At 55.0% G+C, this 27,313-nt stretch overlaps 4 protein-coding genes and 10 non-coding genes across 14 annotated transcripts; 7 read left to right on the top strand and 7 right to left on the bottom strand.

The window, feature by feature from the left end:
- Positions 1-1,696: 1,696 nt before the first annotated feature.
- LOC103537657 (olfactory receptor 12D3) lies at positions 1,697-2,638 on the top strand. The gene has a single exon (XM_008503960.2). It carries the CDS (start codon positions 1,697-1,699, stop codon positions 2,636-2,638), a length of 942 nt encoding a protein of 313 aa, XP_008502182.2.
- A 1,150-nt stretch (positions 2,639-3,788) lies between these two features.
- TRNAG-UCC lies at positions 3,789-3,860 on the top strand. Its single transcript has one exon. It is a non-coding gene; the product is annotated as a tRNA-Gly (tRNA).
- Positions 3,861-7,165: 3,305 nt separating this feature from the next.
- Positions 7,166-11,748, bottom strand: LOC115598871 (feather beta keratin-like). Its single transcript, XM_030457276.1, has 2 exons — positions 11,686-11,748; positions 7,166-7,507 (listed from the first exon to the last, which is right to left on the bottom strand). Exons 1-2 carry the CDS (start codon positions 11,746-11,748, stop codon positions 7,166-7,168), a joined length of 405 nt encoding a protein of 134 aa, XP_030313136.1.
- TRNAS-AGA lies at positions 11,341-11,422 on the top strand. The gene has a single exon. It is a non-coding gene; the product is annotated as a tRNA-Ser (tRNA).
- Positions 11,749-12,311: 563 nt separating the features above from the next.
- Positions 12,312-12,383, bottom strand: TRNAQ-CUG. Its single transcript has one exon. It is a non-coding gene; the product is annotated as a tRNA-Gln (tRNA).
- Positions 12,384-13,480: 1,097 nt separating this feature from the next.
- Positions 13,481-13,552, bottom strand: TRNAQ-CUG. Its single transcript has one exon. It is a non-coding gene; the product is annotated as a tRNA-Gln (tRNA).
- Positions 13,553-14,711: 1,159 nt separating this feature from the next.
- Positions 14,712-14,783, bottom strand: TRNAG-UCC. Its single transcript has one exon. It is a non-coding gene; the product is annotated as a tRNA-Gly (tRNA).
- Positions 14,784-15,613: 830 nt separating this feature from the next.
- On the bottom strand, positions 15,614-15,695 carry TRNAS-AGA. Its single transcript has one exon. It is a non-coding gene; the product is annotated as a tRNA-Ser (tRNA).
- Positions 15,696-16,239: 544 nt separating this feature from the next.
- Positions 16,240-16,560, bottom strand: LOC115598870 (feather beta keratin-like). Its single transcript, XM_030457275.1, has one exon. The coding sequence runs from the start codon at positions 16,558-16,560 to the stop codon at positions 16,240-16,242; it is 321 nt and encodes a 106-aa protein (XP_030313135.1).
- A 3,999-nt stretch (positions 16,561-20,559) lies between these two features.
- Positions 20,560-20,880, top strand: LOC115598869 (feather beta keratin-like). The gene has a single exon (XM_030457274.1). It carries the CDS (start codon positions 20,560-20,562, stop codon positions 20,878-20,880), a length of 321 nt encoding a protein of 106 aa, XP_030313134.1.
- A 544-nt stretch (positions 20,881-21,424) lies between these two features.
- Positions 21,425-21,506, top strand: TRNAS-AGA. The gene has a single exon. It is a non-coding gene; the product is annotated as a tRNA-Ser (tRNA).
- Positions 21,507-22,336: 830 nt separating this feature from the next.
- TRNAG-UCC lies at positions 22,337-22,408 on the top strand. Its single transcript has one exon. It is a non-coding gene; the product is annotated as a tRNA-Gly (tRNA).
- A 1,453-nt stretch (positions 22,409-23,861) lies between these two features.
- TRNAQ-CUG lies at positions 23,862-23,933 on the top strand. The gene has a single exon. It is a non-coding gene; the product is annotated as a tRNA-Gln (tRNA).
- Positions 23,934-24,822: 889 nt separating this feature from the next.
- On the bottom strand, positions 24,823-24,904 carry TRNAS-AGA. The gene has a single exon. It is a non-coding gene; the product is annotated as a tRNA-Ser (tRNA).
- Positions 24,905-27,313: the final 2,409 nt, after the last annotated feature.

Genomic DNA, 27,313 nt, shown 5'->3' with positions numbered 1-27,313 from the left:
TAGGCAAGCTTCACCATGCAAAGTCTTTTTTTTTTTTTTTTTATTTAAGCAAGAGTGTTAAATGAAGAAAGAAAAGACTGTGAGGACCATTTTCCTTTCCTGTTGTATTAATTAGTTAATTGGAGACAAGAGAAGTCAGCATCTGTGAAACTGAAGAGAAGCTGAAGACAGATTAGAAGCAAAATGCTTTGAAGGGCTGGGTGAAAGGGATTAGATCACCTGTGTTTGACAGAGAAAACCAGGCAGAATCAGAGGAGGCTGTGGGACACAATTTAATGGAGTGATGTCTTTCCACAGGGGGATTTCAGTGACTCTGATGCCTCAAGTTGGAAAAGAGTGTGTAAGGAGTTGAAGCCTTTCACAGAGAATTACATCTGTAGCCCTGTGAATACAGGTGACTGACTACAATTTGGTAAGTCTACAGCATGTGAAAATCTACTGTTCCCAACAGAGCTTGGTGAAAGCTCAGATGGTATTTTCAGAGAGATGTGATGACTGTGTTCCAGGGCATTCCTAGGTGTGTAAGTTACCTTCAGCCTACGTGCTGATATTTTTCTACAATGAAATCATTTCAGAAGCTTTCTCTTTGTTTATTGTTTTTATAATGAAACAAGAAGCTAAAGAAGTATGAGAAAGTTGAGGAAGTTGTTCCCAGCTCTTTCAGTGAAATAATCTCCAGACTTGGGTGTTTATTTTCTGACTGGGATTTACCAGTAGCACTTCCCTGGTAAAATAAGGGGAAGTTCCCTAAAAATAAGAACTCCTGAAAGCCCATGTGGACTTGCATTTTACAGGAGTAGTGAGACTGGCAGAACTGGCCATGTTGCTTCTCTAGCAGGACAATTAGCTTCAAGTGGGATGGGCCATTTTGTGTGGAACTCACAGAAGCTGACTCAGCTCCTGCAAATCCAGTCTTGCTCCATCCCAGTGTGGGAGGAGAAGAGGTGCTGGGTTTTGTCCCACTCTGCAGCTGCTGCTCAACCAAAAGACATTCTCCAGGCAGAGTATACAGTCCAATACAAACAAACCTGTTTGTGATCCTCTGCTGAAGTGACCTTTTGTTGTCAGAACCATACAAAGGAAATGCAGATGACCAAATGGTACTTTGGAGCACCCTCGGGGGGCTGTTGATGAAAGAAGGGAAATTTCACCATTTTTAATATTAGAGAACTGTCTGGAGGAGATGGTGACCACTAGAAACGTGAAAGGTAAAATGAGCTGAGTGACATGTAGGCACAGCAGTAGGAAACTCTGATTCACATAATGAGTTACAAAGGTTTATTAATGAGACTGAAAGCTCTAGAAGGAGGTTACAGATGAGCAGAGCTTACCTCATTCATGGTGTGTGAATGTGGCTGAAGGTGCAGGAGCAGTGTTTGACATCTTCCAGATTCAGCTGCTGTGCACTGATGGAAGTTTTTAGTTCAGTATTGTCCTCTCTGTGATTTCTCTGTTCCAGACAGAAGGAGCAGAAGACCACAGCAATGCTATTTATGTCTTTGTTAATTAATTGCTTGTGTTTTTATGCAGTTTTCGTGTTTATGTGTGCTGTGTGTTGCTCCTTTCTGCACTGGTTTGTATGAAGCCAGCAGAGGTGAACCTGAGTTTTGTAATGCTGTCACTCCTCCCCACCAGTGGCTGGGTAGCACCACTGTGGAACCCTGACACCTCGCTTTGTCTTCTCATCCTTCCAGCAATGCGGAACCAGACCCAGGTCAGTGAGTTCGTCCTTTTGGGCCTCAGCCATGTCCAGAGGCTGCAGTACTTACTCTTCATCTCCTTCCTGCTGCTCTACTTGACCGTTCTTCTGGGCAATGGGGCCATTGTGGCCACGGTGATCTCTGAGCCTCAGCTCCACAAACCCATGTACTTCTTCCTGGGGAACCTTTCCTGCCTGGACATTTTCTACTCTACAGTCACTGTTCCCAAGATGCTGAGCGTCTTCCTTTTGGGGCACCAGCCCATCTCTTTTGGTGGCTGCTTGGCCCAGCTCCACTTCTTCCACTTCCTGGGCAGTACAGAGGCTGTGCTCCTGGCCACCATGGCCTATGACCGCTGGGTGGCCATTTGCAATCCTCTGCGCTACCCCCTTGTCATGAGCCCACGGGCTTGTCTGCTGCTGGCTGTGGCCAGCTGGGCCACTGGCTTTGTGTATGCCCTGATGCACTCTGTCATGACCTCTCAGCTGGCTTTCTGTCACCAGAACCACATCCATCACTTCTTCTGTGACGTCAAGCCACTCTTGAAGCTGGCTTGCAGTAGCACCACCCTCAACATGATCCTCCTCAACACTGTCACCACAGCTATTGCACTGGGCTCCTTCATTCTCACAGCCCTCTCCTACCTCTGCATTCTCTCCTTTGTCTGCCAGAAAGTCCAGTCCCAGGAAGGAAGATGGAAGCTCTTCTCCACCTGTACCTCCCACCTCACAACTGTGGCACTGTTTTACATACCAGTGCTCTTCAGTTATACACCCCCCTCCTCTGGAAGCTCCCATGAAAGGGATATGCAGGTGTCTCTCGTCTACAGTGCTGTCACCCCAGCTCTCAACCCCTGGATCTACACTCTCAGGAACCAGGAGGTGAAATCTGCCCTGAGAAAAATGTTAGGGAGAAAACTCTTTCCTGGAGCCAAGTGACTAAAACAAGGACAAGGCTTGAAATGTGCGTATCCCACCTCTGGTGTTTGCAAGGAAAGAGCTCCAAAGGACACTGTATTGCAAGAGGCTGAATACTGACTATCTCACCTCTGGAAGTTAATTGCAAAGATCCAAGTCAGGAGAGATAGTCAAGGACTGGACGTCTCCTCCATCATTTTCATGTGATACCTCACCTGGCCCCCATCTCCCAGAACAGAAGCCTGTGTGTCTCTTGCAGGACTGGAGGCAGAGCTGGCAGCTCCATGCAGGATCCTGGGTAAATAGGACAGGATTACTTGACAGCTCTGCTGAGGCAGCTGAGGGACTCCCCTGTCATTCAGGCTTCCTGCAGAGCTGCAGAGAGCTTGCGTTCTGGGTGGGCAGAGCCTGAGAATGACATTGTCACCATTTGCCTTGTGTCAGCCCTCTGGAGGGATGAGTTTCGGTTCTGTTCAGTGTAAGGGAAGCCTTAGCAATGAAGCTCCCTGGTAATGGAAACTCAGAAATGGATGTGAGCTTCACCTCTGCTGGACTGAGCCATCTGGCTCATCCTGTCTAGATTTACACAGACTTCAATGGACTGATCTGTCCAGCTACTTGATTGTCCAGATTTGATCCTCAATACCTGGTTTGCATTTACACAGGCTACTACAGACACATTACAGTTCCTTAAGTTTCCTACCCAGCTTTTGTTTGTGGATCCAGCACAGAACAGGTCTGTGGCAGGTCCATGGCCACACTTCATGCCTGTCAAGTATGGACATTTTTGATGGCCCTGGGGACTGATGTGACTGAGACATTCAGCACCTTCAGTGTTAGCCTGGGCTGCAGTTCCATGTTGAGGGAGATACAAAGCACACCACAAGTCTGTGCAGAGTCCATGGCCAGAGCTCAGTCCTGGTGTCCAGTGTCCTTCTCCAACCCTGGGCAGTCTCTGCTGCCTGTCTCCCCAGTGTGTGGGTAATCCAGCATGAGATTTCCCAGACCACATCACCAAAGCCCACAGGCTGTGGGGCAGCTCGTGGCCGTGGGGTGCAGGGTCTGGAAGGAGAAGGCTGCTCAGAGGCCAGAGTCCCTGAAGAGCCAGAGCAGCAGAGTGTGTGCAGTGCAGAAGGAGCAGTGCAGGAGCGGTGCCAGGGGTGTCCCAGCTGCGTTGGTGGTATAGTGGTGAGCATAGCTGCCTTCCAAGCAGTTGACCCGGGTTCGATTCCCGGCCAACGCAGACAAACTTTTCTTCATCCGTGCTCTAAACTCCCTTTACCTGCTCCAAAATCCCTGGCCCCACTCCTAGGAGACAAGTTCAGAGCTGCTTGATGCTCAGCAAACAGTTCTGCTGCGTCATGGAAAAGCCATGCTCAGGCACACAGCTCTGCCCTGCTCCTCCTGGTTTCCAGTCCCACTCTGCCTCAGCCTTTGGAAACATCTCCATTCCCCCTGCACATCTCTGCCTCCTCTCAGGCCTGTACTGGGGAAAAGCTTCCTCCAAGCTTCCTGGTATGAAGCCAGGCTTTAGAGCAGCACAGAGACAGGGTGATCTCACTGTAGCCCCAGGTGAGAGGCTACAGCCTCCATTCTGACCCCTAATTCCCTACCATGAGGCACCTGCTTTTGCTGGGCAGGCCCTCTCTCTCTTCATCCTGGACTCTCCCCACTTTCTTTCTCAGGGATGACAGATAAGGGTGCTGGTGAGAAATGCTGATCCATCATCAGCTGCTTGGGGCCCTGCAGGACACCCTGCTGAGTCCAGTGCATTCTGCTGAGATGGTTCTACACTGGGGACCTAGTTGTGATCTTGGTGCAGGAGACAGAGAGAGATTCTTGGTCTGCCTCAGGGCTGGACCCACTGCTGCTGCTTGTTGCACCTGGCAAGAACAGCACTGTGCCATGGCAGGACAAAGGTGCAGATGGAGAATGCTTCAGGGGGGAACAAGACACACACTCTGCTTCATGGCACCAGGTACCCAATTTCCATGTACAATGGGAGGGTGGTTTTTCTTTATAAAGTGTCTCAAAGCAATGCTGATTTTGCTCTCCATTCCTCTCCATCTCTCCAGTGCTATCTGGCCAAATGTTTCATTCCCTTCAGATAGGATGAGAGTAGGCATAATGTGCTATCTGGCCAAATGTTTCATTCCCTTCAGATAGGATGAGAATAGGCACAATGTCTCTAAACAGCTTTATTTTCTCTATAACCCTCTTTTTTTTAAAAAAAACAAACAGACTCTGGTGCACACTGAAGCTTTGAAATCCTGTTTACCAATCACAACTGTCTCAGAGACCCTATGCCCCCAGTGTGCAGGACTGCTGACCTACCCTGTACAGGCTCCTCCATTGCAGACTTCTCAACTGGAAGCTGAGAAACTTCCAAACTTCCCAACATCCCAATGGAATGCAATATAACAATGTACCTGGTACCTAAGAAGTTAAAAGCTCACATTTCTCTTGCAGCTTGTGGGCAAAGGGAAACAAAAGAAGTCCCTCCAAACTTAACTTCTGACTGGAAGGGGGTGAAGTTTCTCAACTATCTGCTTCCAGGGTTGCTTAAGCTGAAAAAAAAATAATAATAAAAAAAGCATCAGTCTACTGTGCTGGCAGTCAGAACCGACAACAGGGGTGGAAGGAGGGTTTGTGCTGGCACAGGATTTAAATACCCCAACCTGCCACCAGCAGCTGCTACAAACAGGGGGAGTTCTGAAGAAGGGGGGGTTTACCATTGCAGCTGCCAACTTCCCTACTGAAATTCAAATAAACACAAACACGCCCAGACGGAACCCTCACACCCCAGCTGGTGAGTGCTTCCCAGCCAGCCCAGACCCAGCAGCAGACGCGGCACCCAAGTCCAAGGCGGCAGATTAGCCTTGGAGCAGCCACACCACTCCTACTCACTGAGGCAGGAGAAGGCGACGGGTCCTGAGGAGCAATGCTCTTCTCCAGCAACAAGACACAGAGCAGGAGAGGTGAGAAAGCCAGCAACGCCACAACCCCCACACCACAGACACCCCCGAGACGCCATGTTCACCAGAGGCCTACGGGCGGAGCGCTCTGATCGTCCCGTTGGGCTCCCCACGGTCCCGCTGCTTCCTCCGCCGTAACGGGAGCGGGCGGCGGGTGGGTCCTGAGCGGGTCCCGGGCGGGCTGGGGCTGCTCTGGCTGTAGGAGATCCCTATCCCAGTTCACTTAAATCAGGACACCCTCCCACTGGCAGCACTGGTGGCTCTCTTCTTGGACCCACCTGACCATTCTCCAGCACCCTCAGCTTTCCCTTCCTTAGGCAAACCAGTCCCAGCCCTCCCAGCCGGTCCTGCGGGGGCAGATGAGCCGCGTCCCGCACCTCACCGGAGCCCTTTGGGTAGGGCTGAGAGAAATGGGAGTCAGCCCCTTAAGAACACACCTGCACACCCTGTATGGGCACCTGGCATGCAGACGTCCAGGTGTCCTGCAGAGGAAGGACACCTTGCAGAACTCTTTCTACTTGCTGGTGGGAGCTGCTAAGATCAAGTGAGAAAAAAGCAACAGCGTTCAGTCACAGGAAGATGTGCATCTGCACCAAGGTTCATGCAATTCAAGAAGCAATGACTGCTGAGAGGTTTTAATGGAGCTGCACTGAGGATAGTAATGCATCATCTGCAAGAAAAATCAGTGACACTGGGTATTCCTTTGTGCTTTTACACACATCTGCATGTAGGAAGCCTTAGTCTGCTGCTGAGCAGCTCAGGTGCTTCTTGCCTCCAGAACACTGGTGAGTAGCAAACTGCATCTGCAAAATGACGCACAAAAAACTGACTTCCAAATGCCATGCAATCAGAGAAAAGGCATTGCCCTTCTGAGCACCCATCAGAGATGCCCTGGGTACACTGGCAGAAGAAATGAGATGAATGCTTTCAGTGGTAGGACTCAAGGCTGACACAGAGAGATATCCCAGGGCTGTGATCATAAGGCTACAGACCAATGCTTCATTTCTCCAAGGCTTTTTTTTCTTTCTCACACCTCCTTGTTTGTTTTTTAAAACCCTCAACTGGTCATAAGCCCAGCACGAATGGAAGTTACTCTTCCTTCCAGAAGAGGTGGCAATGTGAGGGAAGAGGGAAGAAAACTACCAGGACTCTCCTGCAATTCTGCACAAAGTCTTTAATGATAAGGAATAGAGGCAATGGCAGAGACCAGAAACCACAAAAGATATCTAGAGGGTTCAGAGAAGCACAGAGAATGGCCAAGATCCACACAAAACACTAGCCTTTTCCCATTTTGTTCTTCTCCAGAAATTCCAGCCCACAAGAGCAGTCCCTAAGTCCAGCAGCCTTCTCCATCAGCAGGTTGAGCAAAGCAGCAGAGAGGGAGCCCCTTCTGGAGGAGCTGAGAGTAAAGCGGAGGCAGGGGCAGAGCCGCCGTGCAGGGAGGAGCAGTGGCACAGGTCCCTCCTGGCAGGGGGCATGAGGACACCCAGCGAGCCTGCAAGCCGTGGCCACGCTCCCACCGCGGCAGAGTCCCCATCTTCCTTCCTGCTCCAAAGGGGGTGATGGGCCGGCTTCAGCAGTTCATACGGCAGCGGAGGGGAGGCAGACACAGCCCGCAACTCCCCAGACCCCCAAGGGAGCCCCCAGAAGAGATGGGAACCCCCCCAGCGCTGAGGGAGCTGCCCACAGCAGCTGAGAGAGAGGAGCCCACGGCTGTGCTCTGAGGGAAAGAGGTGAGGATGGGGCCCGGCAGGGTCACCACCACCGGGGAGGCCTCGATGGCCACCGTCGAGTCAGCGCAGCGGGCAACACAGGGCTCACTGCAGCTGCTTGCAAGTGGGGTTGGGCCACAGCTGCCGCAGGACTGGGGCAGGCAGGGTCTGAAGCAAGACATCTCTCGCTGACGGAGGCAAAGCTGAAACACAGAGCAGGCAGAACACACAAAGCCCAACATCAGCCTCTCCAGCCTTTACTGGCACCTCTTTGGGCACAGGACCCTGCACAGGGCATTTAAGGCACCTGCAGCCAGACGGCTCCTACCCCAGCTCCAGAGCCAACCCGGCTGCTCTGGAGAAGGCACTGGCTGCACTTGCCCATTTGGTCAGAGCCCTCCTGCTTGAGGCAGAAATTCTGCTGGGCAGACCTCCCTGCAGCTGAGCCCCAGTCATCCCCTGCTGCTTGCAAGAAACCCCTCCTCCCAGCTCTCCCCAGCCACCACCATCCAAAGGGAAGGAGCTCACAGCCCTCCAACCCTTCTGCTGCAGGGCCAGGCTGAGGCAGCCCAAGCACCAAGCTGAGCAGGCAGCAGGAGAGCAGTTCAGCCCACAGGGAGAGATGCAGCGGGCTCAGGCTTACCTCGTTCCTCGAGGAGCGGGAGGCAAGAGAGGAGGATGCTGAGCCTGGAGCAGCACAGGCTTTTATGCTGTGTCGCACAGCCCCGCAGGGCCACAAACATTCCTTGCTCATGAAGCATCTAAACACCGAGTAGGTGCCGCTTGCTGAGGCCCTGCCGGTGATTAAGTCCTTGCCTCTTTCATCTGAGTGTTTTGCTCCTGCTTCTGACCACTCAGTATTGATTACTCTCCATTCCACCCTAACCAGGGCAACAATATCCAAGGTCTGAGGGTAGTGTGCAGGGAGATTTGAAGTGGATTTGCGTGGTACAGATGGCCTTGGTCCCATTGCCTTCTTGATGGTGAGCACAGTCACCTGTCACAGTTGCTGTCACCTCGAGTGAGCTCCCAGGTGCTTTCAGAGAGAACACTGAGGCTCATCCAAGAGACATTTCTCCCCACGGGTCATTGCAGATACACAGGAGACTGTGGGTCCACTCAGGCAAAAGGACAAGGTTGCACCATCCCATGTGGGAGATGAGAGAGACCTCTCCAGGGATGTGGCAAAGCTCAAAGGTCAGGAGAGATCGTTGGGGGCTGGAGGGAAATTCCTTGTGGGCAGGAGTGAGGGCCATGAGGATCTTGCTTATGCTGATGAGGCTCTAACAAGGGTTGGTTTTCTGATCAAAGACACACTTGCGTCCTTCCCCAAAAGAGACCCACACCCACACTGACCTGTTTTGCTCAGCAAGGGCAACCCAGAGGCCAAAGCCTTGGACGGGCTGCTCTTGAGGAGAGGGGCAGGGCAAGGAGCCAAAAGGTTATGCCTCCCTTTCCTGGGTCAGGGTTGTGATGGCCCATTCCATGCATTTCAAACTACAAAGGGACATTGGATCAGTGTCCCAGAGCACCCGGGAGTCATTGTGATGTGGAAGAGTTGGGAAAATCCCAGAGCTGCAGGCAAACCTGAGTCAGCCTGGTGTGCACTCCAGTGCACGTTGTGGGCAGCTGCTGTTGCCCTTCCCTTGGAACTGCTGAGGCCACATCTGGATTGCAGTGCTCTGTTTTGTGTTGCTGGGAATAGGAGTGGTGATGATGAAGTTCTCTCATAAAGAGAGAGGGACTGGGAGAGGACAAGGCAGAACATAAGGACAGGAGCATATGGCTAATGAGTTGAGGCCGTTTTTTGTGGAGACTTCTTGAAAGAAGACAACGTGAGGCAGAGCAAATGGATGCAACTGCAGAAGGGCAAGAGGCCCAGAACTTTCTGAGGTACCAGGGAAGTCTGATATGACTGGAGAAGTGGATTGGACAGGAAGCCCTCCAGAGGTCCATTCCAATCTTCACTATTCTTTGGTGCACCAAGTCACAGGATTTCTTGAGCAATCATCCACAGGCAACGCCTCTGAAGGTGGCAGCAGCAGGAGATGGCATAGAAGGACCATTTTTTTCATCAGCCTTTGAGCTCTGGTATCCTCAGCACGCCTGAGGCCAGGACACAATGTGCACTGGAGTGCACACCAGGCTGACTCAGGTTTGCCTGCAGCTCTGGGATTTTCCCAACTCCCTGCACATCACAATGGCACCCAGGTGTTCTGGGACACTGATCCAACGTCCCTTTGTAGTTTGAAAGACATCCCAGCCCTGACCTTGGAAAAAGAGACATGAGGATTTGTCTCCCTGCCTTGCCCCTCTTTCCTCCAGTTTCTCCACTTCCCAAGGTGAGACCAGAGCCCTGGATGGAACAAGAGTGAAGGGCTGCTCATGTTATCGAGACACATGGCTATAGACACCCCATAGAGAAGTCATTTGAGTGAGACCTCCAGGACAATTGGTCTTAGCAGAGAGTGACACAGATTAATGACACTGATGCTGGAAAGTCCAGAGGAGGAACAAAATATTTGGGATGAAAGAGGCAAGGACTTAATCACCAGCAGGGCCTCGGCAAGCGGCACCTACTCGGTGTTTAGATGCATCATGAGCAAGGAATGTTTGTGGCCCTGCGGGGCTGTGCGACACAGCATAAAAGCCTGTGCTGCTCCAGGCTCAGCATCCTCCTCTCTTGCCTCCCGCTCCTCGAGGAACGAGGTAAGCCTGAGCCCGCTGCATCTCTCCCTGTGGGCTGAACTGCTCTCCTGCTGCCTGCTCAGCTTGGTGCTTGGGCTGCCTCAGCCTGGCCCTGCAGCAGAAGGGTTGGAGGGCTGTGAGCTCCTTCCCTTTGGATGGTGGTGGCTGGGGAGAGCTGGGAGGAGGGGGTTTCTTGCAAGCAGCAGGGGATGACTGGGGCTCAGCTGCAGGGAGGTCTGCCCTGCAGAATTTCTGCCTCAAGCAGGAGGGCTCTGACCAAATGGGCAAGTGCAGCCAGTGCCTTCTCCAGAGCAGCCGGGTTGGCTCTGGAGCTGGGGTAGGAGCCGTCTGGCTGCAGGTGCCTTAAATGCCCTGTGCAGGGTCCTGTGCCCAAAGAGGTGCCAGTAAAGGCTGGAGAGGCTGATGTTGGGCTTTGTGTGTTCTGCCTGCTCTGTGTTTCAGCTTTGCCTCCGTCAGCGAGAGATGTCTTGCTTCAGACCCTGCCTGCCCCAGTCCTGCGGCAGCTGTGGCCCAACCCCACTTGCAAGCAGCTGCAGTGAGCCCTGTGTCGCCCGCTGCGCTGACTCGACGGTGGCCATCGAGGCCTCCCCGGTGGTGGTGACCCTGCCGGGCCCCATCCTCACCTCTTTCCCTCAGAGCACAGCCGTGGGCTCCTCTCTCTCAGCTGCTGTGGGCAGCTCCCTCAGCGCTGGGGGGGTTCCCATCTCTTCTGGGGGCTCCCTTGGGGGTCTGGGGAGCTGCGGGCTGTGTCTGCCTCCCCTCCGCTGCCGTATGAACTGCTGAAGCCGGCCCATCACCCCCTTTGGAGCAGGAAGGAAGACGGGGACTCTGCCGCGGTGGGAGCGTGGCCACGGCTTGCAGGCTCGCTGGGTGTCCTCATGCCCCCTGCCAGGAGGGACCTGTGCCACTGCTCCTCCCTGCACGGCGGCTCTGCCCCTGCCTCCTCTGCCTCTGCTTTGCTTTCAGCTCCTCCAGAAGGAGCTCCCTCTCTGCTGCTTTGCTCAACCTCTGCGCCAATGCCTTTCCTCCTGCTCATTAAAGACTTCATGCAGCATCCTTGGAGACTCCTGGTGGTTTTTATTCTCCCCCTGAGTCCCCCCCTCCAAGGTAGCCACCGTTTCTGCAAGGAGGGTAACCTCAGCATCTTCTGTCCTGAGGTTCCCACCTGCTGGGGCTTCGTCCTCTCTCTCGGAGTCTCTGGACCTCCATCCTGCTCAGTGCAGGTTCCCAGTGCAGAGCTGGGAGTGGAGCATTGCCCCCAAGCTCCGCAGGCGCCAGGTGCCATTGGACAGGTCCTTTGCTCATCAGGCAGAGAGGGCAGGAGCAGGTAGTTGTGGCCGAGTGGTTAAGGCGATGGACTAGAAATCCATTGGGGTTTCCCCGCGCAGGTTCGAATCCTGCCAACTACGGGGTGCTGAGCCCTTTTGGGCTCCCTGCCTGTGACCACACTGCAGCTCTGGGACTCGGCTCCATGCTGGACCCGCTGCCCAGGGAGACGGGAGAATGCCCTTGCCTACAGCACTTGTCCTTGCCCTGGCCCCCAGAATTCCTGGAGCAAACAGAAATCCTGCTCTGGGAGCCAGGTTGGAGGAAGAGAACATGCACAGAAATGAACTTGTAAAGCAGCGCTTGGGTCTCCTGGTGTTTTTTCCCTCCTCCCTCAGTTAGGTACCTGCACATCAAGGAAGGAGAAGACCGTGTACTGTCCCATGGCTGTCAGTATAACCCCTAGCATGACGCATTGCCCATTTTGGGTGCAGCTCTGTTGAGTGATAGCAGAACAACTGAAGTAAGCAAGCAGGGAAGAGTGATACAGAAAACCCCCAGAGAAATGGATGGTACCAGAAGCAATTGTCACATGTGGAATCAGAAGTAATGCCAGACACAGTTTTCCAGTTTAACTCTGAAAGTGGTCAAACAGCTGCCCATGGATTGTTGTACCATCTCCTTCTGTGGAGCTGTCCAACATCCAACCAGACAAGGGCCTGCACAGCCTCCTCTACTTGACTTGCTTTGTGGCAAGGCTGGACTGCATGAGCTCTAGCTGAGGTGGTGTGTGATGTGCTGAACCCCTAGCAGGATCCCCTCAGCTAGGAGCAGCTATGGAAAAGAAAGGAGCAGAGAAGGATCATTGCTCAGGAAAGCTGCAGAGGTTTGTTGGGCCTTGGGCAGCAGAAGGCACACAGGCATCCGTCCAAGGTGTGGGAGCGCAGGAAAGACTGGAAAATGAGAGGGTGTTAAACAAGTGAGCCAACAGCAAAGCAATGTGAAGAGCGTCCTGAGAGAGCCAAAAGGCTGAGGTCCCACTGAGATTTGAACTCAGATCGCTGGATTCAGAGTCCAGAGTGCTCACCATTACACCATGGGACCTGCTGGACATGTCCTGGCTTTCCCTCTGCCTGCCCTCCAGGAGCCAAGCACCCCCGGCTGGGCCTGGCAGTCTCTCCATCTCTGGCTTGTCAAGGCTTGCCATGAGCCAGAAAGGCTTCAGGCAAATCTTTCCAACTTCTGAGATAACTGGGGTTGTTCAGACTGGAAAAGTCACAGTCCCAGGGAGATCTTAGAGTCCCTCCTGGTACCTGAAGGGGCAACACCAAAGCTGCGGAAGAAGTTTTTACAAGTGCCTGGAGTGCTAGGACGGGGGAGGATAGTATCAACTTGAATGATGAGAGATTTAGATTAGATATGAGGAGGAAATCCTTTCCTGTGAGGGTGGTGAGACACTGGCCCCGGCTGCCCATAGAAGCTGTGGCTGTCCCATTCCTGTGAGTGTTCAAGGCCAGGTGGTATGGGTTTTGAAGCCACCAGGTCTAGTGGGAAGTGTCCCTGACCATGTCACAGGGATGGGAGTAGATGGTCCTTAGGGTGCCTGTCAACACAAACCATTCGATCATTCTGTGATTCTGAGGAGAAGAGCAGCCACACTGGTCCCATTTGCAAAGCCAGAACCTGCAGAACGGCCAAAGAGGAAGCAGATAAATGTCTGCACTTGGAAGACAGCCCAAAAGGGCTTGTAGCATCCTGGAGATTTACTGTTCTGTGTAACCCTGCTGTGTACAACCATCCAGGGAGGCAAACCTGATGGAAACCCCCTGGCAGGGGCTGGACCCCTGACAAGGAGACTTGGGAGCATGGGGCAGATCTGGTCTTCAGGGCCAGCTGTAAGTCCAGCTCAGTGCAGGAGTGGAGAGTAACCTGGCCTCCTGTGCAGGCCTGCCTTGCATGAACTGCACCTCCTGTTGCTGGGCAGCTCTGGAAGATCTCTGGTACCCATTGAAGCCTGTAAGGGTGGCACAGTGTCACCTCTGCAGCGTCCCCAAGGGAGGAGCAGCACCAGAGGCTCCTGTGCTAGAACCAGTCACTATGACTTGTGGAAGCAAAATGGGCTGGAGACTGTGGCAGACTAACCAAGCAAAGAGATGAGGTGTAAGCATGGTGAGAGGAGTCCTGAGAGAGCCAAAAGGCTGAGGTCCCACTGAGATTTGAACTCAGATCGCTGGATTCAGAGTCCAGAGTGCTCACCATTACACCATGGGACCTGCTGGACATGTCCTGGCTTTCCCTCTGCCTGCCCTCCAGGAGCCAAGCACTCCCTGTTGAGCCTGGCAGTCTCTCCATCTTCAAAGCCACCACCAATGCAGCCTTCCTGCAGGGCCACCAGGCACTCACTACTCACAGTTCTTTGCACAACCCTGCCATGCCCCCTCTTACAAGACACCCGACCGCACCTCAGCTGTAGCCCAGGGCACTGAGAAAGAGCATGGCCCAAACTGTGAAGGTCCTGCAGAGAGGTGGAGACACCCCCCTTCCAGGGGTTGGAGCACAAGGAAGGGGACAGCCCTTTCCCATGCAGATGCTACAGGAAGGATGTGCCTTCTGGGACTGAGGCATTGTTTATCCAGGCAAGAGAGGGTGTCTCTGCTAATCTGTCTCTGCTCACACACGAGCCAGGCCACTCCTGGCTCCTGCACTCCTGAGGTCTTTCTGGCTGAGGGTTCACCTGGACAAGCCAGAGGGCCACCTTCACACAGCAGAAGCCCCCCCACACCTCTTCCCCAGACTAAACAAACCCAGCTCCTTCAGGATCTCCCCCAATCACATGATGCTCTGGCATGCTCTGATAGCCCCTTGTGCCCCTTGCCTCTTACTCTGGCCATAGGAAGTCTCTTCTGTGGCACCTGAGTCCTGCCTGTGGGAAGAGGCTCGCTTACTGCCCATGGTACGGAGGAAGGAGGAAACAGCTCTAAGAGTGACTTGTTGCTCATGGAAGGAGCTGGACTGCAAACATCTCAGGAGGTCATTAGTCCAAATGCCTGCACAAAGCAGGGCCAGCTGCAAAGACAGGGCATGCTACTCAGTGCCCGAGCCCTGAAACCTGAGAGTAATGATACTGAGGCATGGAGAATCCCAGAGTTGTCTGGACACCAGCTGCAGTCCCCCAGCACTCCCTGAGAATCCCCAAATGGTCCAAGGCAGTGCCAGCAGTCTGCTCTTGCCGAGGAGGGCATTGCTCAAAGCCAAGCCTGTGTCTGCAGGGCCAGGAGGTGCCCAGAGGCACATCTCTGAGTCAAGGCTGCAGGGGAAGTCAAAGGGAGGAGCTGGAGCACCCCGCGGGACCTGAAATTGCTGAGAGAAGCTGACTTGTTTGCGGGAGGAGAGACCAAGGCAGTGTAGAGCCCAGGTGAAGAAAAGTTTGTCTGCGTTGGCCAGGAATCGAACCCGGGTCAACTGCTTGGAAGGCAGCTATGCTCACCACTATACCACCAACGCTCTGCTGGAGCTGCCTTTGGTCCTCCAGCACAGAACCTGGGCTCCTGGACACTGCTCTTCTATTTCCCACTCCCACCTGCCTTCTGCTCTTGCACTTCACACAGTGACCTGGCTCCCTCTCCTCCACTTCTCACACTGGACGGCCTCCTCCTGCCAACACCCTGCTTGGCCTCCAGCTGCTGTGACACGGGGGTGCTGTGTGTGCCTAAGATGTGGATGGGGAAACTCCAGCCACTGGGGTGCTGGTAATGGTGCTGCTCTCAATCTGCCTTCATAAATACAACAGCTGGGCACCTGTATTTCTCTGCAGGTACCTACAGTGGTTTCAACACACAAAATAACACCTCTAGGTGAGGCTCTTCCCCCGTGTGCCTGCTGCTCCACACCACTCTGCCTTTGTGAGACCTACAGCAACGGGCACCTTGTGAGTGAGGGAAAAACCTAAGATCCGTGACCTGTGCCCAGCCTCCATCTTTAGCACTGGAGGCTGTGTTGTGCAAGCTCCTTTGGGAGGTCAGCAGCTGTCGCTCCAGGTGTAGGGCAGCGAGCTGGTGGGGTTGTACTGCCCAGGATGTCAGTTGAGGTCAAGCTCTTCAGTTCTGCTCAAGACCTCTTTCCAAGGCTCATTCAGCACTGGTCTCTTCTCTTCCTCCAACCTGGCTCCCAGAGCAGGATTTCTGTTTGCTCCAGGAATTCTGGGGGCCAGGGCAAGGACAAGTGCTGTAGGCAAGGGCATTCTCCCGTCTCCCTGGGCAGCAGGTCCAGCATGGAGCCGAGTCCCAGAGCTGCAGCGTGGTCACAGGCAGGGAGCCCAAAAGGGCTCAGCACCCCGTAGTTGGCAGGATTCGAACCTGCGCGGGGAAACCCCAATGGATTTCTAGTCCATCGCCTTAACCACTCGGCCACAACTACCTGCTCCTGCCCTCTCTGCCTGCTGAGCAAAGGACCTGTCCAATGGCACCTGGCGCCTGGGGAGCTTGGGGGCAATGCTCCACTCCCAGCTCTGCACTGGGAACCTGCACTGAGCAGGATGGAGGTCCAGAAACTCCGAGAGAGAGGACGAAGCCCCAGCAGGTGGGAACCTCAGGACAGAAGATGCTGAGGTTACCCTCCTTGCAGAAACGGTGGCTACCTTGGAGGGGGGGACTCAGGGGGAGAATAAAAACCACCAGGAGTCTCCAAGGATGCTGCATGAAGTCTTTAATGAGCAGGAGGAAAGGCATTGGCGCAGAGGTTGAGCAAAGCAGCAGAGAGGGAGCTCCTTCTGGAGGAGCTGAAAGCAAAGCAGAGGCAGAGGAGGCAGGGGCAGAGCCGCCGTGCAGGGAGGAGCAGTGGCACAGGTCCCTCCTGGCAGGGGGCATGAGGACACCCAGCGCGCCTGCAAGTCGTGGCCACGCTCCCACCGCGGCAGAGTCCCCGTCTTCCTTCCTGCTCCAAAGGGGGTGATGGGCCGGCTTCAGCAGTTCATACGGCAGCGGAGGGGAGGCAGACACAGCCCGCAACTCCCCAGACCCCCAAGGGAGCCCCCAGAAGAGATGGGAACCCCCCCAGCGCTGAGGGAGCTGCCCACAGCAGCTGAGAGAGAGGAGCCCACGGCTGTGCTCTGAGGGAAAGAGGTGAGGATGGGGCCCGGCAGGGTCACCACCACCGGGGAGGCCTCGATGGCCACCGTCGAGTCAGCGCAGCGGGCGACACAGGGCTCACTGCAGCTGCTTGCAAGTGGGGTTGGGCCACAGCTGCCGCAGGACTGGGGCAGGCAGGGTCTGAAGCAAGACATCTCTCGCTGACGGAGGCAAAGCTGAAACACAGAGCAGGCAGAACACACAAAGCCCAACATCAGCCTCTCCAGCCTTTACTGGCACCTCTTTGGGCACAGGACCCTGCACAGGGCGTTTAAGGCACCTGCAGCCAGACGGCTCCTACCCCAGCTCCAGAGCCAACCCGGCTGCTCTGGAGAAGGCACTGGCTGCACTTGCCCATTTGGTCAGAGCCCTCCTGCTTGAGGCAGAAATTCTGCTGGGCAGACCTCCCTGCAGCTGAGCCCCAGTCATCCCCTGCTGCTTGCAAGAAACCCCCTCCTCCCAGCTCTCCCCAGCCACCACCATCCAAAGGGAAGGAGCTCACAGCCCTCCAACCCTTCTGCTGCAGGGCCAGGCTGAGGCAGCCCAAGCACCAAGCTGAGCAGGCAGCAGGAGAGCAGTTCAGCCCACAGGGAGAGATGCAGCGGGCTCAGGCTTACCTCGTTCCTCGAGGAGCGGGAGGCAAGAGAGGAGGATGCTGAGCCTGGAGCAGCACAGGCTTTTATGCTGTGTCGCACAGCCCCGCAGGGCCACAAACATTCCTTGCTCATGAAGCATCTAAACACCGAGTAGGTGCCGCTTGCCGAGGCCCTGCCGGTGATTAAGTCCTTGCCTCTTTCATCTGAGTGTTTTGCTCCTGCTTCTGACCACTCAGTATTGATTACTCTCCATTCCACCCTAACCAGGGCAACAATATCCGAGGTCTGAGGGTAGTGTGCAGGGAGATTTGAAGTGGATTTGCATGGTACAGGTGGCCTTGGTCCCATTGCCTTCTTGATGGTGAGCACAGTCACCTGTCACAGTTGCTGTCACCTCAAGTGAGCTCCCAGGTGCTTTCAGAGAGAACACTGAGGCTCATCCAAGAGACATTTCTCCCCCCAGGTTGTAGAAGATACACAGGAGACTGTGGGACCACTCAGGCAAAAGGACAAGGTTGCACCATCACATATGGGAGATGAGAGAGACCTCTCCAGGGATGTGGCAAAGCTCAAAGGCCAGGAGAGTTCCTTGGTGGTTGAGGGAAATTCCTTGTGGGCAGGAGTGAGGGCCATGAGGATCTTGCTTATGCTGATGAGGCTCTAACAAGGGTTGGTTTTCTGATCAAAGACACACTTGCGTCCTTCCCCAAAAGAGACCCACACCCACACTGACCTGTTTTGCTCAGCAAGGGCAACCCAGAGGCCAAAGCCCTGGACGGGCTGCTCTTGAGGAGAGGGGCAGGGCAAGGAGCCAAAAGGTTATGCCTCCCTTTCCTGGGTCAGGGTGGGATGGCCTATTCTGTGCATTTCAAACTACAAAGGGAAACTGGATCAATGTCCAGAACACCTGGGTGTCATTGTGATGTGGAAGAGTTGGGAAAATCCCAGAGCTGCAGGCAAACCTGAGTCAGCCTGGTGTGCACTCCAGTGCACATTGTGTCCTGGCCTCAGGCGTGCTGAGGATACCAGAGCTCAAAGGCTGATGAAAAAAATGGTCCTTCTATGCCATCTCCTGCTGCTGCCACCTTCAGAGGCATTACCTGTGGATGACTGCTCAAGAAGTCCTGTGACTTGGTGAACCACAGAACAGTGAAGGTTGGAATGGAGCTCTGGAGGGCTTCCTCTCCAATCAACTTCTCCAGTCATATCAGTCTTCCCTGGTACCTCAAAATGTTCTGGGCCTCTTGCCCTTCTGCAGTTGCATCCATTTGCACTGCCTCATGTTGTCTTCTTTCAAGAAGGCTCCAAAAAAAACGGCCTCAACTCATTAGCCATATGCTCCTGTCCTTATGTTCTGCCTTGTCCTCTCCCAGTCCCTCTCTCCATGGGAGAAATTCACATCACCACTCCTATTCCCAGCAACACAGAACAGGGCACTGCAATCCAGATGTGGCCTCTGCAGTTCCAAGGGAAGGGCAACAGCACCTGCCCTCACAGCATTCATCAACAGCTTGAGTTTGAAAGGACCTATTGAGACCACCCACCTCAACTGTGTATCCAGCACACAGGCACACGTTCACAGGAGTAGGACCTTGAGGCCTGGTCCCCACACTGCCAGCCCAGGACTCTCACAGCTGAACATCCCGAGCCCTCCAGGAGTTGGTGGTGCAGGTACCATCACTGGTGAGACATCCTAGAGTAATGGGCTAAGGTCTGGAGGTGGACTGGCAGTAACGATCAAGTTTAGGAGTAAAGGTACCCTGAGGATTTACTCTGAAAGCTGTGCTGGGACAGACTCTGTTTCAATTCAAGCCCTTTAGCACAAAAAGGGGCTTCCAGTCACACTGGTACGAAAGTGAAATGTACAGCAGGTGCCATTCCATGCACACATCCAGCTCTTTGGCTTCATGGTGCCAGGTTCCAGGGGAGCACTGAGCCACATGACCTTTAGCAGACACTGAAACACAGTGTCTTGGAAGAAAGCAGCAGCTTGAGATTCCATAGAGGCACCAGTTGTTTCAGGTGGTGAAAGGTGTGGAACTGGATTTGAGGAAAGCAGAACTTTCAGAGGAATGAGATAATGATCTGAGGTAGCCCAGGACCGTCTGAGGCCAGGACACAATGTGCACTGGAGTGCACACCAGGCTGACTCAGGTTTGCCTGCAGCTCTGGGATTTTCCCAACTCTTCCACATCACAATGACACCCAGGTGCTCTGGGACATTGATCCAGTGTCTCTTTGTAGTTTGAAATGCATGGAATGAGCCATCCCACCCTGACCCTGGAAAGGGAGACGTGAGCTTTTGGCTCCTTGCCCTGCCCCTCTCCTCAAGAGCAGCCCATCCAGGGCTTTGGCCTCTGGGATGCCCTTGCTGAGCAAAACAGGTCAGTGTGGGTGTGGGTCTCTTTTGGGGAAGGACGCAAGTGTGTCTTTGATCAGAAAACCAACCCTTGTTAGAGCCTCATCAGCATAAGCAAGATCCTCATGGCCCTCACTCCTGCCCACAAGGAATTTCCCTCAACCACCAAGGAACTCTCCTGGCCTTTGAGCTTTGCCACATCCCTGGAGAGGTCTCTCTCATCTCCCATATGTGATGGTGCAACCTTGTCCTTTTGCCTGAGTGGTCCCACAGTCTCCTGTGTATCTTCTACAACCTGGGGGGAGAAATGTCTCTTGGATGAGCCTCAGTGTTCTCTCTGAAAGCACCTGGGAGCTCACTTGAGGTGACAGCAACTGTGACAGGTGACTGTGCTCACCATCAAGAAGGCAATGGGACCAAGGCCACCTGTACCATGCAAATCCACTTCAAATCTCCCTGCACACTACCCTCAGACCTCGGATATTGTTGCCCTGGTTAGGGTGGAATGGAGAGTAATCAATACTGAGTGGTCAGAAGCAGGAGCAAAACACTCAGATGAAAGAGGCAAGGACTTAATCACCGGCAGGGCCTCGGCAAGCGGCACCTACTCGGTGTTTAGATGCTTCATGAGCAAGGAATGTTTGTGGCCCTGCGGGGCTGTGCGACACAGCATAAAAGCCTGTGCTGCTCCAGGCTCAGCATCCTCCTCTCTTGCCTCCCGCTCCTCGAGGAACGAGGTAAGCCTGAGCCCGCTGCATCTCTCCCTGTGGGCTGAACTGCTCTCCTGCTGCCTGCTCAGCTTGGTGCTTGGGCTGCCTCAGCCTGGCCCTGCAGCAGAAGGGTTGGAGGGCTGTGAGCTCCTTCCCTTTGGATGGTGGTGGCTGGGGAGAGCTGGGAGGAGGGGGTTTCTTGCAAGCAGCAGGGGATGACTGGGGCTCAGCTGCAGGGAGGTCTGCCCAGCAGAATTTCTGCCTCAAGCAGGAGGGCTCTGACCAAATGGGCAAGTGCAGCCAGTGCCTTCTCCAGAGCAGCCGGGTTGGCTCTGGAGCTGGGGTAGGAGCCGTCTGGCTGCAGGTGCCTTAAATGCCCTGTGCAGGGTCCTGTGCCCAAAGAGGTGCCAGTAAAGGCTGGAGAGGCTGATGTTGGGCTTTGTGTGTTCTGCCTGCTCTGTGTTTCAGCTTTGCCTCCGTCAGCGAGAGATGTCTTGCTTCAGACCCTGCCTGCCCCAGTCCTGCGGCAGCTGTGGCCCAACCCCACTTGCAAGCAGCTGCAGTGAGCCCTGTGTCGCCCGCTGCGCTGACTCGACGGTGGCCATCGAGGCCTCCCCGGTGGTGGTGACCCTGCCGGGCCCCATCCTCACCTCTTTCCCTCAGAGCACAGCCGTGGGCTCCTCTCTCTCAGCTGCTGTGGGCAGCTCCCTCAGCGCTGGGGGGGTTCCCATCTCTTCTGGGGGCTCCCTTGGGGGTCTGGGGAGTTGCGGGCTGTGTCTGCCTCCCCTCCGCTGCCGTATGAACTGCTGAAGCCGGCCCATCACCCCCTTTGGAGCAGGAAGGAAGACGGGGACTCTGCCGCGGTGGGAGCGTGGCCACGACTTGCAGGCGCGCTGGGTGTCCTCATGCCCCCTGCCAGGAGGGACCTGTGCCACTGCTCCTCCCTGCACGGCGGCTCTGCCCCTGCCTCCTCTGCCTCTGCTTTGCTTTCAGCTCCTCCAGAAGGAGCTCCCTCTCTGCTGCTTTGCTCAACCTCTGCGCCAATGCCTTTCCTCCTGCTCATTAAAGACTTCATGCAGCATCCTTGGAGACTCCTGGTGGTTTTTATTCTCCCCCTGAGTCCCCCCCTCCAAGGTAGCCACCGTTTCTGCAAGGAGGGTAACCTCAGCATCTTCTGTCCTGAGGTTCCCACCTGCTGGGGCTTCGTCCTCTCTCTCGGAGTTTCTGGACCTCCATCCTGCTCAGTGCAGGTTCCCAGTGCAGAGCTGGGAGTGGAGCATTGCCCCCAAGCTCCCCAGGCGCCAGGTGCCATTGGACAGGTCCTTTGCTCAGCAGGCAGAGAGGGCAGGAGCAGGTAGTTGTGGCCGAGTGGTTAAGGCGATGGACTAGAAATCCATTGGGGTTTCCCCGCGCAGGTTCGAATCCTGCCAACTACGGGGTGCTGAGCCCTTTTGGGCTCCCTGCCTGTGACCACGCTGCAGCTCTGGGACTCGGCTCCATGCTGGACCTGCTGCCCAGGGAGACGGGAGAATGCCCTTGCCTACAGCACTTGTCCTTGCCCTGGCCCCCAGAATTCCTGGAGCAAACAGAAATCCTGCTCTGGGAGCCAGGTTGGAGGAAGAGAAGAGACCAGTGCTGAATGAGCCTTGGAAAGAGGTCTTGAGCAGAACTGAAGAGCTTGACCTCAACTGACATCCTGGGCAGTACAACCCCACCAGCTCGCTGCCCTACACCTGGAGCGACAGCTGCTGACCTCCCAAAGGAGCTTGCACAACACAGCCTCCAGTGCTAAAGATGGAGGCTGGGCACAGGTCACGGATCTTAGGTTTTTCCCTCACTCACAAGGTGCCCGTTGCTGTAGGTCTCACAAAGGCAGAGTGGTGTGGAGCAGCAGGCACACGGGGGAAGAGCCTCACCTAGAGGTGTTATTTTGTGTGTTGAAACCACTGTAGGTACCTGCAGAGAAATACAGGTGCCCAGCTGTTGTATTTATGAAGGCAGATTGAGAGCAGCACCATTACCAGCACCCCAGTGGCTGGAGTTTCCCCATCCACATCTTAGGCACACACAGCACCCCCGTGTCACAGCAGCTGGAGGCCAAGCAGGGTGTTGGCAGGAGGAGGCCGTCCAGTGTGAGAAGTGGAGGAGAGGGAGCCAGGTCACTGTGTGAAGTGCAAGAGCAGAAGGCAGGTGGGAGTGGGAAATAGAAGAGCAGTGTCCAGGAGCCCAGGTTCTGTGCTGGAGGACCAAAGGCAGCTCCAGCAGAGCGTTGGTGGTATAGTGGTGAGCATAGCTGCCTTCCAAGCAGTTGACCCGGGTTCGATTCCTGGCCAACGCAGACAAACTTTTCTTCACCTGGGCTCTACACTGCCTTGGTCTCTCCTCCCGCAAACAAGTCAGCTTCTCTCAGCAATTTCAGGTCCCGCGGGGTGCTCCAGCTCCTCCCTTTGACTTCCCCTGCAGCCTTGACTCAGAGATGTGCCTCTGGGCACCTCCTGGCCCTGCAGACACAGGCTTGGCTTTGAGCAATGCCCTCCTCGGCAAGAGCAGACTGCTGGCACTGCCTTGGACCATTTGGGGATTCTCAGGGAGTGCTGGGGGACTGCAGCTGGTGTCCAGACAACTCTGGGATTCTCCATGCCTCAGTATCATTACTCTCAGGTTTCAGGGCTCGGGCACTGAGTAGCATGCCCTGTCTTTGCAGCTGGCCCTGCTTTGTGCAGGCATTTGGACTAATGACCTCCTGAGATGTTTGCAGTCCAGCTCCTTCCATGAGCAACAAGTCACTCTTAGAGCTGTTTCCTCCTTCCTCCGTACCATGGGCAGTAAGCGAGCCTCTTCCCACAGGCAGGACTCAGGTGCCACAGAAGAGACTTCCTATGGCCAGAGTAAGAGGCAAGGGGCACAAGGGGCTATCAGAGCATGCCAGAGCATCATGTGATTGGGGGAGATCCTGAAGGAGCTGGGTTTGTTTAGTCTGGGGAAGAGGTGTGGGGGGGCTTCTGCTGTGTGAAGGTGGCCCTCTGGCTTGTCCAGGTGAACCCTCAGCCAGAAAGACCTCAGGAGTGCAGGAGCCAGGAGTGGCCTGGCTCGTGTGTGAGCAGAGACAGATTAGCAGAGCACTGGGGACACCCTCTCTTGCCTGGATAAACAATGCCTCAGTCCCAGAAGGCACATCCTTCCTGTAGCATCTGCATGGGAAAGGGCTGTCCCCTTCCTTGTGCTCCAACCCCTGGAAGGGGGGTGTCTCCACCTCTCTGCAGGACCTTCACAGGTTGGGCCATGCTCTTTCTGATCACAGACACTTCTCCCAGCCCGATGGGTCCTGCAGATCCCAGGGGTGGATGAGGAAAGCCCTTGGCAATACTGCTTCTCCAGTACATGCTTTCAGAGTTGTGCCTCTGGGGAGATTTAACCTTTCTCCAGTGAGCAGGTGTTTCTCATGTCCGCTCGGAATGTAATCTGCCATTTGACATCATAGGCTTGGTCATAAGAACATGGTCTGTGCTGTGGGCTCAGCAGTAGCAGAGGCCAGCCCAGGGGGTTGTGCAGTGCTGAGGTGGCCCTAGGTTGTTCCCTCAGTGCCCTGGGCTACAGCTGAGGTGCAGTCGGGTGTCTTGTAAGAGGGGGCATGGCAAGGTTGTGCAAAGAACTGTGAGTAGTGAGTGCCTGGTGGCCCTGCAGGAAGGCTGCCTTGGTGGTGGCTGTGAAGATGGAGAGACTGCCAGGCTCAACAGGGAGTGCTTGGCTCCTGGAGGGCAGGCAGAGGGAAAGCCAAGACATGTCCAGCAGGTCCCATGGTGTAATGGTGAGCACTCTGGACTCTGAATCCAGCGATCTGAGTTCAAATCTCAGTGGGACCTCAGCCTTTTGGCTCTCTCAGGACGCTCCTCACATTGCTTTGCTGTTGGCTCACTTGTTTAACACCCTCTCATTTTCCAGTCTTTCCTGCGCTCCCACACCTTGGACGGATGCCCGTGTGCCTTCTGCTGCCCAAGGCCCAACAAACCTCTGCAGCTTTCCTGAGCAATGATCCTTCTCTGCTCCTTTCTTTTCCATAGCTGCTCCTAGCTGAGGGGATCCTGCTAGGGGTTCAGCACATCACACACCACCTCAGCTAGAGCTCATGCAGTCCAGCCTTGCCACAAAGCAAGTCAAGTAGAGGAGGCTGTGCAGGCCCTTGTCTGGTTGGATGTTGGACAGCTCCACAGAAGGAGATGGTACAACAATCCATGGGCAGCTGTTTGACCACTTTCAGAGTTAAACTGGAAAACTGTGTCTGGCATTACTTCTGATTCCACATGTGACAATTGCTTCTGGTACCATCCATTTCTCTGGGGGTTTTCTGTATCACTCTTCCCTGCTTGCTTACTTCAGTTGTTCTGCTATCACTCAACAGAGCTGCACCCAAAATGGGCAATGCGTCATGCTAGGGGTTATACTGACAGCCATGGGACAGTACACGGTCTTCTCCTTCCTTGATGTGCAGGTACCTAACTGAGGGAGGAGGGAAAAAACACCAGGAGACCCAAGCGCTGCTTTACAAGTTCATTTCTGTGCATGTTCTCTTCCTCCAACCTGGCTCCCAGAGCAGGATTTCTGTTTGCTCCAGGAATTCTGGGGGCCAGGGCAAGGACAAGTGCTGTAGGCAAGGGCATTCTCCCGTCTCCCTGGGCAGCGGGTCCAGCATGGAGCCGAGTCCCAGAGCTGCAGTGTGGTCACAGGCAGGGAGCCCAAAAGGGCTCAGCACCCCGTAGTTGGCAGGATTCGAACCTGCGCGGGGAAACCCCAATGGATTTCTAGTCCATCGCCTTAACCACTCGGCCACAACTACCTGCTCCTGCCCTCTCTGCCTGCTGAGCAAAGGACCTGTCCAATGGCACCTGGCGCCTGGGGAGCTTGGGGGCAATGCTCCACTCCCAGCTCTGCACTGGGAACCTGCACTGAGCAGGATGGAGGTCCAGAAACTCCGAGAGAGAGGACGAAGCCCCAGCAGGTGGGAACCTCAGGACAGAAGATGCTGAGGTTACCCTCCTTGCAGAAACGGTGGCTACCTTGAAGGGGGGGACTCAGGGGGAGAATAAAAACCACCAGGAGTCTCCAAGGATGCTGCATGAAGTCTTTAATGAGCAGGAGGAAAGGCATTGGCGCAGAGGTTGAGCAAGCAGCAGAGAGGGAGCTCCTTCTGGAGGAGCTGAAAGCAAAGCAGAGGCAGAGGAGGCAGGGGCAGAGCCGCCGTGCAGGGAGGAGCAGTGGCACAGGTCCCTCCTGGCAGGGGGCATGAGGACACCCAGCGAGCCTGCAAGTCATGGCCACGCTCCCACCGCGGCAGAGTCCCCGTCTTCCTTCCTGCTCCAAAGGGGGTGATGGGCCGGCTTCAGCAGTTCATACGGCAGCGGAGGGGAGGCAGACACAGCCCGCAGCTCCCCAGACCCCCAAGGGAGCCCCCAGAAGAGATGGGAACCCCCCCAGCGCTGAGGGAGCTGCCCACAGCAGCTGAGAGAGAGGAGCCCACGGCTGTGCTCTGAGGGAAAGAGGTGAGGATGGGGCCCGGCAGGGTCACCACCACCGGGGAGGCCTCGATGGCCACCGTCGAGTCAGCGCAGCGGGCGACACAGGGCTCACTGCAGCTGCTTGCAAGTGGGGTTGGGCCACAGCTGCCGCAGGACTGGGGCAGGCAGGGTCTGAAGCAAGACATCTCTCGCTGACGGAGGCAAAGCTGAAACACAGAGCAGGCAGAACACACAAAGCCCAACATCAGCCTCTCCAGCCTTTACTGGCACCTCTTTGGGCACAGGACCCTGCACAGGGCGTTTAAGGCACCTGCAGCCAGACGGCTCCTACCCCAGCTCCAGAGCCAACCCGGCTGCTCTGGAGAAGGCACTGGCTGCACTTGCCCATTTGGTCAGAGCCCTCCTGCTTGAGGCAGAAATTCTGCTGGGCAGACCTCCCTGCAGCTGAGCCCCAGTCATCCCCTGCTGCTTGCAAGAAACCCCCTCCTCCCAGCTCTCCCCAGCCACCACCATCCAAAGGGAAGGAGCTCACAGCCCTCCAACCCTTCTGCTGCAGGGCCAGGCTGAGGCAGCCCAAGCACCAAGCTGAGCAGGCAGCAGGAGAGCAGTTCAGCCCACAGGGAGAGATGCAGCGGGCTCAGGCTTACCTCGTTCCTCGAGGAGCGGGAGGCAAGAGAGGAGGATGCTGAGCCTGGAGCAGCACAGGCTTTTATGCTGTGTCGCACAGCCCCGCAGGGCCACAAACATTCCTTGCTCATGAAGCATCTAAACACCGAGTAGGTGCCGCTTGCTGAGGCCTTGCCGGTGATTAAGTCCTTGCCTCTTTCATCCCAAATATTTTGTTCCTCCTCTGGACTTCCCAGCATCAGTGTCATTAATGTGTGTTACTCTCTGCTAAGACCAATTGTCCTGGAGGTCTCACTCAAATGACTTCTCTATGGGGTGTCTCTAGCCATGTGTCTTGATAACATGAGCAGCCCTTCACTCTTGTTCCATCCAGGGCTCTGGTCTCACCTTGGGAAGTGGAGAAACTGGAGGAAAGAGGGGCAAGGCAGGGAGACAAATCCTCATGTCTCTTTTTCCAAGGTCAGGGCTGGGATGTCTTTCAAACTACAAAGGGACGTTGGATCAGTGTCCCAGAACACCTGGGTGTCATTGTGATGTGCAGGGAGTTGGGAAAATCCCAGAGCTGCAGGCAAACCTGAGTCAGCCTGGTGTGCACTCCAGTGCACATTATGTTCTGGCCTCAGGCGTGCTGAGGATACCAGAGCTCAAAGGCTGATGAAAAAAATGGTCCTTCTATGCCATCTCCTGCTGCTGCCACCTTCAGAGGCATTGCCTGTGGATGACTGCTGAAGAAGTCCTGTGACCTGGTGCACCAAAGAATAGTGAAGATTGGAATGGACCTCTGGAAGGTTTCCTCTCCAATCCACTTCTCCAGTCATATCCGTCTTCCCTGGTACCTCAAAAGGTTCTGGGCCTCTTGCCCTTCTGCAGTTGCATCCATTTGCTCTGCCTCATGTTGTCTTCTCTTCAAGAAGGCTCCAAAAAAAACGGCCTCAACTCATTAGCCATATGCTCCTGTCCTTATGTTCTGCCTTGTCCTCTCCCAGTCCCTCTCTCCATGGGAGAAATTCACATCACCACTCCTATTCCCAGCAACACAAAACAGGGCACTGCAATCCAGATGTGGCCTCTGCAGTTCCAAGGGAAGGGCAACAGCACCTGCC

Source organism: Calypte anna, chromosome 10, assembly GCF_003957555.1.
Source record: "Calypte anna isolate BGI_N300 chromosome 10, bCalAnn1_v1.p, whole genome shotgun sequence".
Taxonomy (NCBI): Eukaryota; Metazoa; Chordata; class Aves; order Apodiformes; family Trochilidae; genus Calypte; species Calypte anna.
The sequence above is the reverse complement of the archived record's forward strand: the minus strand, read 5'-3'. Positions and strand labels throughout refer to the sequence as shown.